This window comes from Geotrypetes seraphini, chromosome 10 (assembly GCF_902459505.1).
Source record: "Geotrypetes seraphini chromosome 10, aGeoSer1.1, whole genome shotgun sequence".
NCBI classification, from domain to species: Eukaryota; Metazoa; Chordata; class Amphibia; order Gymnophiona; family Dermophiidae; genus Geotrypetes; species Geotrypetes seraphini.
In genome coordinates, this window is record NC_047093.1 from 115,224,340 (window position 1) to 115,237,978 (window position 13,639).

Genomic DNA, 13,639 nt, shown 5'->3' on the forward strand with positions numbered 1-13,639 from the left:
GGTGGTCATTGACCACTGGGGGAGTGTGGGGTGGGGTTATCTGGTCAGTTTGGGCACCTTTTTGATCCTTATTCATTTTTAAAACAAGTCTAACCTTAAACATCTAAATGGTTCCCCAGATGTTTTGTTAAAGGTTTGATTTATTCCTGCAGGACGTCTAAGTCCTAAGCCCACCCAAAACAACCTCTAACACGTCACCTTAAGATTGACATGCATTAAAGAAAAATAGACCTGAAAGACGTCTGGAAAATCTGTTTTGAGAATGCCCATTTGGACGTTTTGACTAGTAAGACATCCAAGTGCTAGTTTATGCGGTCTTTTAGCCCATATCTGAGCACCTTGAAATTGCTGGCCCCTCTCGTACACGAAACACCTACCTGTTCTCCTTTCCTTCCCTGAAAGGCTGCCTCTACAAGAAATTTCTCGACAGATCCCTTGCATTCCAAGCGGGCAAATGGAACAAATGCCTCACAGCACTCATCTCCAATTCCCCCCCTACCAAATGTTCAGGAAGGCAATCAAAACCTACCTTTTTGATAAATTCCTCTAACTTCTCCCCCCCTCTTCCTTGCCTCCTCCTCGGACCTTGACTTACCTCAGACTCTCGACTCCTCCAATCCTGTCAGCCACCAATTGGCTTAACAAAATGGATCACCCTAGCCAACTAATCACCCCTTCTTCGTTACATCCCTTACTTAATGCCTCTGCTCGGCTTTATCAAACTCCGCAGTATATATCACCACTATATGTAACACTTCTGTATGATCTCCGCTATATATATGCAACTTACAACAAATGTAACTTCTCTGCAATAGTAACCGACCTGAAAAATAACTTCACCGCAAATGTAGCGTCGCCGAAAATGTAAATGTAGCTATGCCAAAAAAAAAAAAAAAAAAAAAGTGTAACTTTGCTGTAATGTACAGTCTCTTCATCTGTTAACCGCATAGAACTTCCATGGTAATGCGGTATACAAAAATAAAGTTATTATTATTATTATTATTATTATCTATCTTTGAAAATGAGCTTGTAAATCTCTAGCTTCCCCCATGGTTCCTCATTGTGTCAATATGGGGCACTCTTTTCTTGATTTAAAGTAGCTTATTATCAAACAAATTCCAGATGACTTCAATGGAGATAAAATGTCCTGATTATAGCTTCGGGAGCAAATTTGGATTTTTGAGTTAAAACCTTATGGATTGAACAAATGTATTGAGTGACATACTGTGATTTGAACTTTAAATTGTTTCAGTTCAGTGTTTATTACAGCACAGTAAAGTTGTTGGTTACATTTAGCTTTGGTGTCATCACGTTAAAGCATTCCCTCTTCTGAATCACCGTCATTCAGGTTACTTCTTTTTTGGCAACCCTTATTTGCAGCAACGGGTTCCTGACGAAGGAAGTGAAGCTTCTGAAATGGAGCTCTGTCAAATCCAACAAGCTATGCAAGAAAATAAGTAATTTCATTTACATGAGTGATTTTGAAGATTTTTAAACTATTGAATGTCATCTTTGGTTGAACATAATATACTTTGACATTTTATAGAAGAACTGGATTTAAGACTTAAAATCCACTTGTGTATATGTTTTTCATTTACATAATGACTGACATTGTTACAGTGAAACTTGCACATGAATGATTTTCGTTTATTTTTCTTCATGGATACATTTACATCTCGAGATATCCATTGATATTCTCAGTGGCTATATCCCTTTTGGGATAAGTCCACAAGAAATGCTCCCATGAGAGGGCACTGGTTTTCTTGAACTTGGCTCTTGTTATACTCGCAATAATTTTTCACCACAGTTAGTCACTTGTACTACATGCAATACTATTTTGATATAGGAGTAGCAGGTAGTGGTTTGAGTTACTTATGAGGAATTTTTTTGTTTTATGTCTTTATGAAGGATACAAGTAATTCCGGGGTTCCGACAGGAGGAGTTGGGCATCCTCCTGTCGGCGATTATGAGTTTGGGGGGGGAGGGGGTTCCAGGGTTCCGACAGGAGGAGTTGGGCATCCTCCTGTCGGCGATTACGAGTTTGAGGGGGGAGGGGGGTTCCGGGATTCCGACAGGAGGAGTTGGGCATCCTCCTGTCGGCGATTACGAGTTTGGGGGGGGAGGGGGTTCCGGGATTCCGACAGGAGGAGTTGGGCATCCTCCTGTCGGCGATTACAAGTTTGGGGGGGAGGGGGGTCCGGGGTTCCGACAGGAGGAGTTGGGCATCCTCCTGTCGGCGATTACGAGTTTGGGGGGGAGGGGGGGAGGGGTTCCGACAGGAGGAGTTAGGCATTCTCCTGTCGGTGATGGGACAGGCGGCCGCAACAACTGCGGCCGCTATACATATTGCAGCAGGGAGATCCCTTGCTGCCATAAGTATAGCGGCCGCGTCTAATTTAACCCGATTCTCTAAAGACGCCGGTTACAGAATCGGCGTTTAGTATAGGACGCCTCTCCCGGGCGGCCTGCCTGGGGAGCATTTTTTTTTTTAAAAACATGCATCCCGATTGGCTGATTAGACAGCTGTAGGACGTCTACAGCTGCCTAAAATCGGGACGCACTTTTGGAGAATCAGGGCCTTAAATGTTTTTCTGGTTTGTGATACAGTTTTTTCTGGTTTGTGATACAGCTTTTCTGGTTTGTGATGACCTGTACCATATACAGGTAATAAATGTCTTTTTTTCAGCAATAAATGTGTACTGTATTCTTCTTCATGGAAAAATAAGACATCCCCCTGAAAATAAGACCTTGTGCATATTTTGGAGTTTTTAAAAATATAAGACAGTGTCATATATTAGGGGAAACAGGGCATTTGGTTGTGATGAATTTGACTTGCTCCTAGTAAACCTCAGAGACTTGCCTGGAGAATTGAAGTGGACAAACTATAGAGATGGGGAATTGTGTTGTGAATTAATTTCACAGGGAGCTATGGGAATGACTATCTTTTGTAAGGTTTGTGATTCCTACACAGTAGGAATTGTGTGTGTAAAGCTATCACACACTGTTTGAACCATTTATTGTTACATTAACTTTTTTGAAAATGAATAAACAATTTGAAAAAAAAGTAGAATTTTTTTTGGGCAATTTTGTTGTTCTGGAATTCTGTTTTTAGTAGCCACAGTCAGAAGCATGTCACACTGAGGAACAGTGTTAGACTAGATTAGGTTGTTTCTCATCATTCAGTTTATCATAGATAACAGATAACAGTTTCAGGAGAACTGCCATAGAACTATTCAGGCATGTCAAATGAAATATATGAAACAGTAATACTAGCTAGATTTTATAAAATGTGGTGCTTTTTTAAATGTGTTACTCTTGGGTCCCTTTTTTTTTTTTCTTTCTTTCTTTTTGCCTCCAGTTAATAAACATGCCTTAATTATGCACCCCCCCCCCCCGATAACATATCCTTTCTTCACTCTGTTCTTCAACTGTCTGTGCTGTATTCCTACTTTACATATACAGTATAATCTCATTATAACGGGCTCGCTTATAACGGAACTTTGCCTATAGTGGATGAGGTCCACTGGTCCCGGCCATGTGCCATTATAAACATACAGAAAATCATTGCATGTAGCGGAATCGCATATAACAGACTTTTGGATATAACAGACAACCAATTTGGTCCCCAGAGCCGCTTTTAGCTGTAGTTTTCTTCAGCTATAACAGATATGCAGGCTCCGCCTACAAGGCGCATGGCATGCCGGTGATATAGTATCAAAATGCAGCCCAGAAGAAAATGACAGAGTATTTTTCTTTCCAGTACAGTACGACATAATGTTTTAGAACATCTTTTTGTGTTCTGGTTTTGCAATCATTTCATGACATACCAATGTTTTGCTGAGTTTTGTTCTTGATGTTGCTGATATAGTTATGCAGTGACTGTTGTTCATTGATTGAATGTTGTTTCAAGTTGACCTAAATAAAGTTTTTTAAAAATGCAACTCTGGTTATAACGGACTCTGGATATAACGAACTGTTTTTCCAGGTCCATTGAAATCCGTTATAATGAGATTATACTGTATAGGTATTGGTGCAGTGCCTGTACAGCCCTCTGAATATCTGCTTCCATTTGTCTCTACTATATTCATGATTTACATGAATCATTTTGAGCATTTGCATGACTCTCCAGTGAAGATTGACTCTTCTACTGTCCATGCAGTATTCATGCTTTACATGTGTTGATATGATATCTGCATGGGGATCTGATGCAGAGCACTACCGCCCGATTGTGTAAAGTGACTAAAACAAATAATATCACTTGGAGAATGAAATAAAAATGGAAATAATAAAAGCGTTATTTACTCATTTTCTTTTTATTTTGCCTGCAAATAATTTTAAAGCAGTTTTGCCTGTGGAATCATAACTTCTCTGAGCTTTTCTGGAATGAAGTATATAGTATGCAGTGTACAGTCCTCGCAGAGCTTCAATTGCTAGTTTATGCAGTAACTATATAGATCAATAAAGCAGAGTACAAAGTAGCTCTAGCCTGGAAGTTCTAGAGCAGTGGTTCTTAACCTTGTTGGAGGTACTGAACCCCACCAGTTTCATATGCGTGTTCACCGAACCTTTCTTTATTCCCTTAGTTTTGCCGGAGCTAGACTAGAATTACTCAACTTGGCATTGCAAATTATGCAATTAGGACGCTGACTCCCATCACGTTCTGTTATACATGTGAATCCATATTGTACATATTCGTCCGACCACTTTCGTATTTTGCTCGACATAGTTAGTAAGGGATTAAAATATTAAGATAGGTATCACACGACATACCATCACAATAGTTACAATTCGACTACTGTGCGCATCAAATCCACTGCAGCATAGATAGGCCAAGCGATGTTGCGTGATCACCTGCAGCCAATTATGGACAAGCGGGGCGTATCATCACGAATCATAAGCGCTTCGGTCACGTTCAATCATCTATCAGTTAAATCACAAATTTTGATCAGGAATTGATTGATAAGGCGTTAGTTACAGATTGATAGATCAAGAAACCGAGTACACGATCAGTCTTGATCAAAATCACTGAATAACTGATAGATGATTGAACGTGACTGAAGCGCTATATGAGTCGGAGGTGTGTTTTGACCTCCGCCGAACCCGCGAGACTGACTCACCGAACCCCTGGGGTTCGGTCGAACCCAGGTTAAGAACCACTGTTCTAGAGCAATCCCACATGCTATCGTAAAGAAAATTCAGAGGGCTCTTTAAGAAGAGTATCTTTGGGATGCTGGAAGAGCAGGTGACAGTATGCTGCATAAACCTTTGTGTGCTTAGCCCTTTTATGACTTGTAAATAGCTATAAGAAGAATTCTTGCATGTTGAAAACAGAACACATGGGTCTGTACTGTGTTTTTTGTTTTATATAGTTGATACCCAGCTGGCTGCATTAGCAGGCAGCTGTTCAGCAGGGAGTAGAAACGAATACATGCTAGGTACCACAATCTGTTTTCTGTCAGCATGGCATCAGTATGAGAAACTTTTTTTTATTGTTTGCACAGTTGTGAATAGCGCCAAAGATTTTTCACACAAGATTTTTGACAGTTGAAAGAAAGAAAAGGGAAATAAAAACTGAACTATAATCTCTGTCTTCTCTTGAACTTGCTGTAGGTATCAAACTGGTTTGGAAATAAGCGAATCCGGTACAAGAAGAACATAGGTAAATTTCAAGAGGAAGCCAATATTTATGCTGCGAAAACAGCAGTCACAGCTACAAACGTTTCAGGTCATGGAAGCCAAGCAAACTCACCCGCAACTCCCAATTCTGCTGGTTAGTTTTTGTTTTGTTTTTTGGTTGTTGTTGGTTTTTTATTTGATATTTTTATGATTTGAGTTTTTTGGGGGGGTTTTTGTCTCTGTATTTTCACTTTTTTCTTTTCATGTTTTTTTTCAAAAAAAAAAATGTAATCATGATGTGTTGTGTCTTTTTATTTTATTTATTCTTTTGATTCATTTTCTTTTTTGGCTAGGATGTTTTCTTTCTTGATCATTGGGGGTAGAATCTGCATGAACATAAATTCTGTTGGTCTGTTCATTGGAAAACCTGTTTGAAGGTGGGGATAAAAGGAGATAAGGGGTGTGAATATATAAAGGATGGGTAGACAGAAAGAAAATGTGTACCAAGAAATTTGGCATTTATGACCCCTGTTTACAAAGTGAAGACAGAAAAAGAATAAGGTCATATTCAGTGTGATAAATTAACATATTGCTATATTTGTCTCATTTTTAGTAACAGAGACCATCCTTGCATCTTCTGATTATTACAGTGTTTATGCAGTACTCTGTATGACTATCAGAGAGCATTTTTATTTCTAGATCCCTTCTCCCTCTCATTGCAATCTCTCTAGCCCCAGCTGAGAGTCACTAGAAACAGACATTCTGTAGACTGGGTATATACTGCAGAGATGCTTACAGAGCCTACATTACCATAAATGTATATGTGAAGTAAAGCAACAAATATTTAGATCAGACAAAATCAATTTGACTTGGAGGGGCATAATCAAAACATCCAAATGTCCAAAAACCTGCCTAATTTGGCACTTGGATGTCCTAATCACCAGGACGTCCAAGCGCCGATAATCAAAACAGTCTTTCTGTATGTCTAGCAAGGTGTTCCAGCCTCTGTACATTCAGAGCACAAGATGGGCTTGGTGGAGGCGTGTTATGGGCGGACTTTGGGCAGTCTGAACTTTGAAGGGCGGATTAGACATTGCCGTCTTGCAGGAATAATCAAACATTTTCAAGAATCCTGGAACTTATGTTTGGAATTAGACCTGTTTTAGAAGGGTCTAAGACCCACAAAGGTGCTCAAACTGACCAGATGACCACTGCATACATCAAGGTAAGACACCCCTGCACTCCCCCAGTGCTCATGGACCTCCTCACACCCACAAAGATCGGAATACAAATGTATATACCTGTCTCCAGAATATCAGTACCTGCTATAGGAAAGCCTAATAGAGCTGCACACAAGTGTCTTAAGTAACCTGGTGGATGGGCTAGTGAACCATAGAGAGGAATAGCAAGTCCCATAAGCCATTCTAACTACTACATTTATGATGGAAAATGTGAGCCCGCTGGCCCCCACCCCCCAATCCTACTCTACTGCCATAAAGGTGCCACCTGCAGCTATAAGGGCTATTCGGGTTGTAGACTGGTGGGTATAGTGGGTTTTGGGGGGCTCACCATAACCTATATGGGAGTTCTGGTGAAAAGTTTATCTGGCACGCTTTATGTAAAGTTCACAGCAGTGCCTTCTAAGGTGCCTTCTGTTGCTATGTCTGGGTGGCCAGTCCATTACAGCACTGGCCCCTCCCACGGCCAAATGGTCTTGGTCTGGGCATTTGGGACTTGGATGAAATTTTGTCGAAAATGTGGTATAAAGATAGACATCCTGGTGGTCTGGGCATCCCAATGGCTTGAACGTCCAGAGAGAGGATTAAAAAAATATATATTTCTAGACATATGATGGTTTGACATTTGAAAATAGACATTTTCTTACTGCCGACTTTGGACGTTTAGCACCATATGTCCAAATCGGACTTAGAAGTATGTTTTGAAAATACCCCTCTTAACCCCTCTTCTACAAAGCCACACTAGTGGCTGCCGCACGACAACAACCCTGAAGCCCTTTAAATCTCTATGAGCTTCGGGGCCGTTACCATGCAGCAGCCGCTAGCGCGGCTTTGTAGAAGAGGGGGTTAGTGTTTGTTTTCCAGATTTTTTACTTCAGTCTGGAAGTCTATGCTTAAAATTTTGTACAGTAGTTAGAAACACTTCCTTCTTGTTTATTACCACAGAACTGTGTATTATCCCAGGACAAGCAGGCAGCATATTCTTAACATATGGGTGACGTCACCGACGGAGCCCCGGTACGGACATTTTTTAACTAGAAAGTTCTAGTTGGCCGCACCGCGCATGCGCGAGTGCCTTCCCGCCCGACGGAGGAGTGCGTGGTCCCCAGTTTCTTCGTTTCCGCGGAGCGAAGACGCATGTGCTTTCAACGGCTGTTGAAAACTCTCTTTTTGCCTTCCCGCTCGCGCTTTTTTGACCCTTTTTTCTAATTTTTCCTTTCGAATTTATTTTTTCTGCTTTAAAAAAAAAAAACCTCGTGTTTTTTCTTTGTTTATTCAACCGGCCCCGGCGGGGCCTGTTGTAATCATACAAGCCTCCAGGTTTGATTTCGCGGAGGCCGTGTTTCCCTTCATGCCCCCCCAACCAGGCTTCAAGAAGTGCCAGCGGTGTGCACGCCCGATCTCTCTAACTGACCCACACAATTGGTGCCTGCAGTGTTTGGGTCCAGAGCATCGGGCTGACACCTGCACCCGCTGTGCTACTCTCAAGAAACGCACACTTAAAAACCGGCAAATCCAGCAGAATATCCTCTTCGGCACCAGTTCTGCCATGGATCCGGCCCCGACGTCGACGGCACCGCCTAAGTCGGCACCGACCACATCGACACCGCCTGACCCTTCTTCGGGGTCGATAGCGCCAGGTAAGCCGGCTAAGAAGCCTTCCACTTCCCTGGAGCACCCTCCAACCACAGCAGCGACACCGGTCCTTCCGGCGTCCCGCCGATCCCATAAACGCTCCGCTCCGATCTCGGTGAGTGCCTCGTCATCGGCCTCCTCATCGCCGGAGCGTCGAGCAGCACCTGTGGTACCAAAGAAAACTAAAACGGTACCGGTGCCCCCATTGGAGGACCGCATCTCGGCCATCCTCCAGGACAAATTACAGGAGCAGCTACAACAGCAGCTCCAACACCTCCTTCCGACCCTGCTGGCACCGCTCCTTCCGGTACCAGACCGGCCCGAGCCTTGCACCATCCCACCGGTGTCCACCCCCTCGGTACCGATGAACACCTCCATGCCGGTCTTATCTGCCCAGCCTGAGCTTCAGACTTGCACTGCGGAGGACCTCTCCCGGGCCCGGGATCGACTCCGGTCTTCCCGGGACCGTGATCGGCACCATTCCTCCCGGGACAGGGATCGACACCGGTCTTCATCTCCCGGTACCGTATCCATGCGCTCTGGCAAGTCCCTTTCTAAAACCCGCCATACTGAGCCTGCCATCAGGGACCCGGACTTATGGGAGCAATCCCCACTCGGTACCGAGGAGGATGCCTCTTCTACAGATGAGGAACCCTCCATGGCTGATACCACTTCCAAGCCTGAGCAATCCTCCTTCACGAAATTCCTTCGGGAGATGTCAGCGGCTCTGTCAATCCCACTAGAGTCCGACTCTAAAAAGTCCCAGGCTTTTTTAGATGCCTTGGACTTCGACCAACCTCCCAAGGAATTTCTTAAACTGCCCGTACATGATATCCTACGGGAAACGTTTTATAAAAATTTGGAAAACCCCCTTACTGTTCTGGGTGCCCCCAGAAAACTGGACAGTTTATACCGAGTCATCCCTATTCCGGGCTTTGATAAACCTCAATTGCCTCATGAGAGCCTCCTCGTAGAGTCCACTTTGAAAAAATCCCAGGGCTCCAGTGTTTATGCCTCCACCCCTCCTGGCAGAGAGGGAAAGACAATGGACAAATTTGGAAAGCGCCTGTATCAAAATGCCATGCTGGCTAACAGGGCAAACAACTATACCTTCCACTTCTCCTTTTATATGAAGCACCTGGTCCAACAACTTTCCGCCCTGCAGAAATACGTTCCTGAACATAAGGTCCCGCTTTTCCAACAACAGATTTCCAGCCTCCTTCAGCTCAGAAAATTCATGGTGCGCTCGATTTATGATTCCTTCGAACTCACTTCCCGAGCCTCCGCACTGGCTGTGGCCATGCGACGCCTAGCCTGGCTCAGGGTGTCTGACCTTGACATAAACCACCAAGACCGCCTCGCCAATGCGCCCTGCCTTGGTGATGAACTTTTTGGAGAGTCTCTAGATTCCACAACACAAAAACTTTTGGCTCATGAGACCAGATGGGACACGCTGATTAAGCCTAAAAAGAAGACTCCACCTGCACGCCCTTACAGGCCTCAGTCTTCTTATCAACGCAGGTTCTCTGCCAGACCGCTTAATCCTCCTCAGCAGCAATCTCGCCGTCCTCGCCAGCAACAGCACGCTCAGGCTCGCCCTCAATCTCACCAGCCGACCAAGCCTCTGCCTCAATCTAAACCTCCTCAGCCCTTTTGACTCCTTTCTCCAGGGGCATAGCCAGTCTCCAACCTTCAATGCCTCTCCCTCAACCTATCGGAGGCCGCCTCACCATCTTTCTCCAACGCTGGGAGGTCATCACATCAGACCTGTGGGTACTCAACATCATCCGTCACGGATACTCACTAAAGTTCCAGACTCTTCCATCAGACAATCCTCCCGTAGAGTCTGCTTCTCACTCCTCCCAAACTCCACTCCTCCTCAGGGAGGTCCAATCCCTCCTCCTCCTCAATGCCATCGAAGAAGTTCCACCAGACCAAAGAGGTCAGGGATTTTACTCCCGCTACTTCCTGGTACCCAAGAAAACGGGAGACCTTCGTCCCATCCTCGACCTCAGGAACCTCAACAAGTGTTTGGTCAAGGAAAAGTTCAGAATGCTCTCCCTTGCCACGCTTTACCCTCTTCTATCTCAACACGACTGGCTATGTTCCCTAGACCTCAAGGAGGCCTACACACACATTCCAATCCATCAGACTTCACGTCGCTACCTCCGATTCCAGATACAGCATCACCACTATCAGTACAAAGTGCTGCCCTTTGGTCTCGCATCATCGCCCAGGGTGTTCACCAAGTGCCTTATTGTGGTAGCGGCCTTTCTCAGGTCTCACAACCTACAGGTGTTCCCCTACTTGGACGATTGGTTGGTGAAAGCAACTACATCTCCACTTGTGCTGCAAGCCACTCATCAAACCATCTCTTTCCTCCATCTCTTGGGGTTCGAGATCAATTACCCCAAGTCGCATCTGCTTCCCACGCAGCGCCTTCAGTTCATCGGAGCAGTTCTCGACACCAATCTCATGAGGGCGTTCCTTCCCTCCGACCGGCACCGGACCCTGCTCCACCTCTGTCGGCAGGTGCTCCTTCATCAATTCATTCCTGCTCGACAGATGATGGTCCTTCTGGGCCACATGGCCTCAACAGTCCATGTGATTCCTCTGGCGCGACTCCACCTCAGGACACCTCAATGGACCCTTGCCAACCAATGGTCACAGACCACGGATCTTCTTTCTCATCCCATCTCTGTGACATCGTCTCTTCAGCAATCTCTTCAATGGTGGTTGAACTCCTCCAATCTTTCCAGGGGTCTACTCTTTCATCTACCCCCTCACTCCATGATCATAACCACAGATGCCTCCCCCTATGCTTGGGGAGCTCACATAGGAGATCTTCGCACCCAGGGACTCTGGACCCCTCAGGAGCGTCAACATCACATCAATTTCCTGGAACTCAGAGCCATGTTTTATGCTCTCAAGGCCTTCCAGCACCTTCTCTGCCCTCAGGTTCTTCTCCTGTGCACAGACAACCAAGTCGCCATGTACTACATAAACAAGCAAGGCGGCACCGGATCTCGCCTCCTTTGTCTGGAGGCCCTCCGCATCTGGACCTGGGCCACAGCCCGCAATCTCTTCCTCAAGGCTGTCTATGTCCAGGGCGAACAGAACTCCCTGGCCGACCATCTCAGCCGCATCCTTCAACCTCACGAGTGGACTCTGGACCCTCCCACACTCCACTCCATCTTTGCTCGCTGGGGCACTCCGCAGGTGGACCTCTTTGCAGCTCCTCACAACCATCAGCTGCCCCAGTTCTGTTCCAGACTCTTCTCTCTGCATCGTCTGGCCCCGGATGCATTCCTCCTCGACTGGACGGATCGGTTCCTCTATGCCTTTCCTCCACTGCCTCTGATGTTGCGAACCTTGTTCAAACTCCGCAAGGACAGGGCCACCATGATTCTCATCGCTCCTCGGTGGCCCCGACAGCACTGGTTCTCCCTCCTGCTTCAGCTCAGTTCCAGGGAGCCCATTCCTCTTCCTGTGTTTCCTACTCTACTTACGCAGCGGCATCAGTCTCTACTACATCCCAATCTGTCTTCACTCCACCTGACAGCTTGGTTTCTCTCGGGCTGACCTTTCCAGAGAATCTGTCTCAGTCTGTCCGTCGCATTTTGGATGCCTCCAGGAAACCTGCCACTCTCCAATGTTACCATCAGAAGTGGACCCGGTTTTCCTCTTGGTGTCTCCTGCATCATCACAATCCCACCTCACTGGCGGTGGAAACTGTACTGGACTATTTACTCTCTCTGTCCGATGCTGGCCTCAAGTCTACCTCAATCAGAGTCCACCTCAGTGCCATCACCGCGTTTCATGAGCCTATCCTCGGAAAACCTCTCACGGCTCATCCTCTGGTTTCCCGGTTCATGAGAGGCCTCTTCAATGTCAAACCACCTCTGAAGCCTCCTCCTGTCGTCTGGGACCTGAATGTGGTTTTATCAGCCCTCATGAAACCTCCTTTTGAGCCTCTTGCTACAACTTCGCTCAAACTTCTAACATGGAAGGTGCTTTTCCTCATTGCCATCACCTCTGCCAGGAGGGTCAGTGAGCTGCATGCACTGGTCGCCGATCCACCGTTCACTGTTTTTCACCATGACAAGGTGGTTCTGTGTACCCATCCTAAATTCCTCCCCAAGGTGGTTTCGGCCTTTCACCTCAACCAGTCCATTGTGTTGCCTGTCTTTTTCCCTAAACCCCATTCTCATCCTGGGGAACAGGCGTTGCACACGCTGGATTGTAAGCGTGCCCTTGCATACTACCTTGACCGTACCAGGGCTCACCGCTCCTCTCCTCAGCTCTTTCTGACCTTCGATCCTAACCGTCTGGGTCGTCCTGTCTCTAAACGGACGCTTTCCAACTGGCTTGCTGCCTGTATTGCGTTCTGTTATGCTCGGGCCGGTCTCTCACTGGAAGGTGCTGTCACGGCCCACAGGGTTAGAGCTATGGCTGCTTCTGTGGCTTTCCTCCGTTCCACGCCCATCGAGGAAATCTGCAAGGCTGCCACTTGGTCCTCAGTTCACACGTTCACTACTCACTACTGTCTGGATGCCTTCTCCAAACGGGATGGACACTTCGGCCAATCTGTGTTACAAAATTTATTTTCCTAATGGCCAACCATCCCTCCTCCCTCTCTGCTAGCTTAGAGATCACCCATACGTTAAGAATATGCTGCCTGCTTGTCCTGGGATAAAGCACAGTTACTTACCGTAACAGGTGTTATCCAGGGACAGCAGGCAGATATTCTTACGACCCACCCACCTCCCCGGGTTGGCTTCTTAGCTGGCTTACCTTAACTGGGGACCACGCACTCCTCCGTCGGGCGGGAAGGCACTCGCGCATGCGCGGTGCGGCCAACTAGAACTTTCTAGTTAAAAAATGTCCGTACCGGGGCTCCGTCGGTGACGTCACCCATACGTTAAGAATATCTGCCTGCTGTCCCTGGATAACACCTGTTACGGTAAGTAACTGTGCTTTACCATAAAACTGTGCTGGCCATTCTGAGAAATATGTGTATACCTCAGTCAGATACATAAAATAATTATCTCATTACCTTAGTTATTTTGGGACTGATTTGTGATGATATATTTGTTCTAGCTTGATAAAAACTGGGCCTATGGTAAATAACATGTATTTTTCAAATAAAA

The 13,639-nt window shown here is 45.9% G+C and overlaps 1 protein-coding gene across 7 annotated transcripts in view; it reads left to right on the plus strand.

Moving 5' to 3' along the window:
- Positions 1–13,639, plus strand: part of PBX1 (PBX homeobox 1) — a 1,291,292-nt gene that overhangs the window by 1,016,113 nt on the left and 261,540 nt on the right. For 5 of the 7 annotated variants that reach the window (XM_033960105.1, XM_033960106.1, XM_033960109.1 and 2 more), the window contains exon 6: positions 5,611–5,770. In XM_033960105.1, the coding sequence (XP_033815996.1) occupies positions 5,611–5,770 (160 nt within the window). The remainder of the gene's footprint in view (positions 1–5,610; positions 5,771–13,639) is intronic. The other 2 variants (XM_033960107.1, XM_033960108.1) reach the window with 1 other exon arrangement.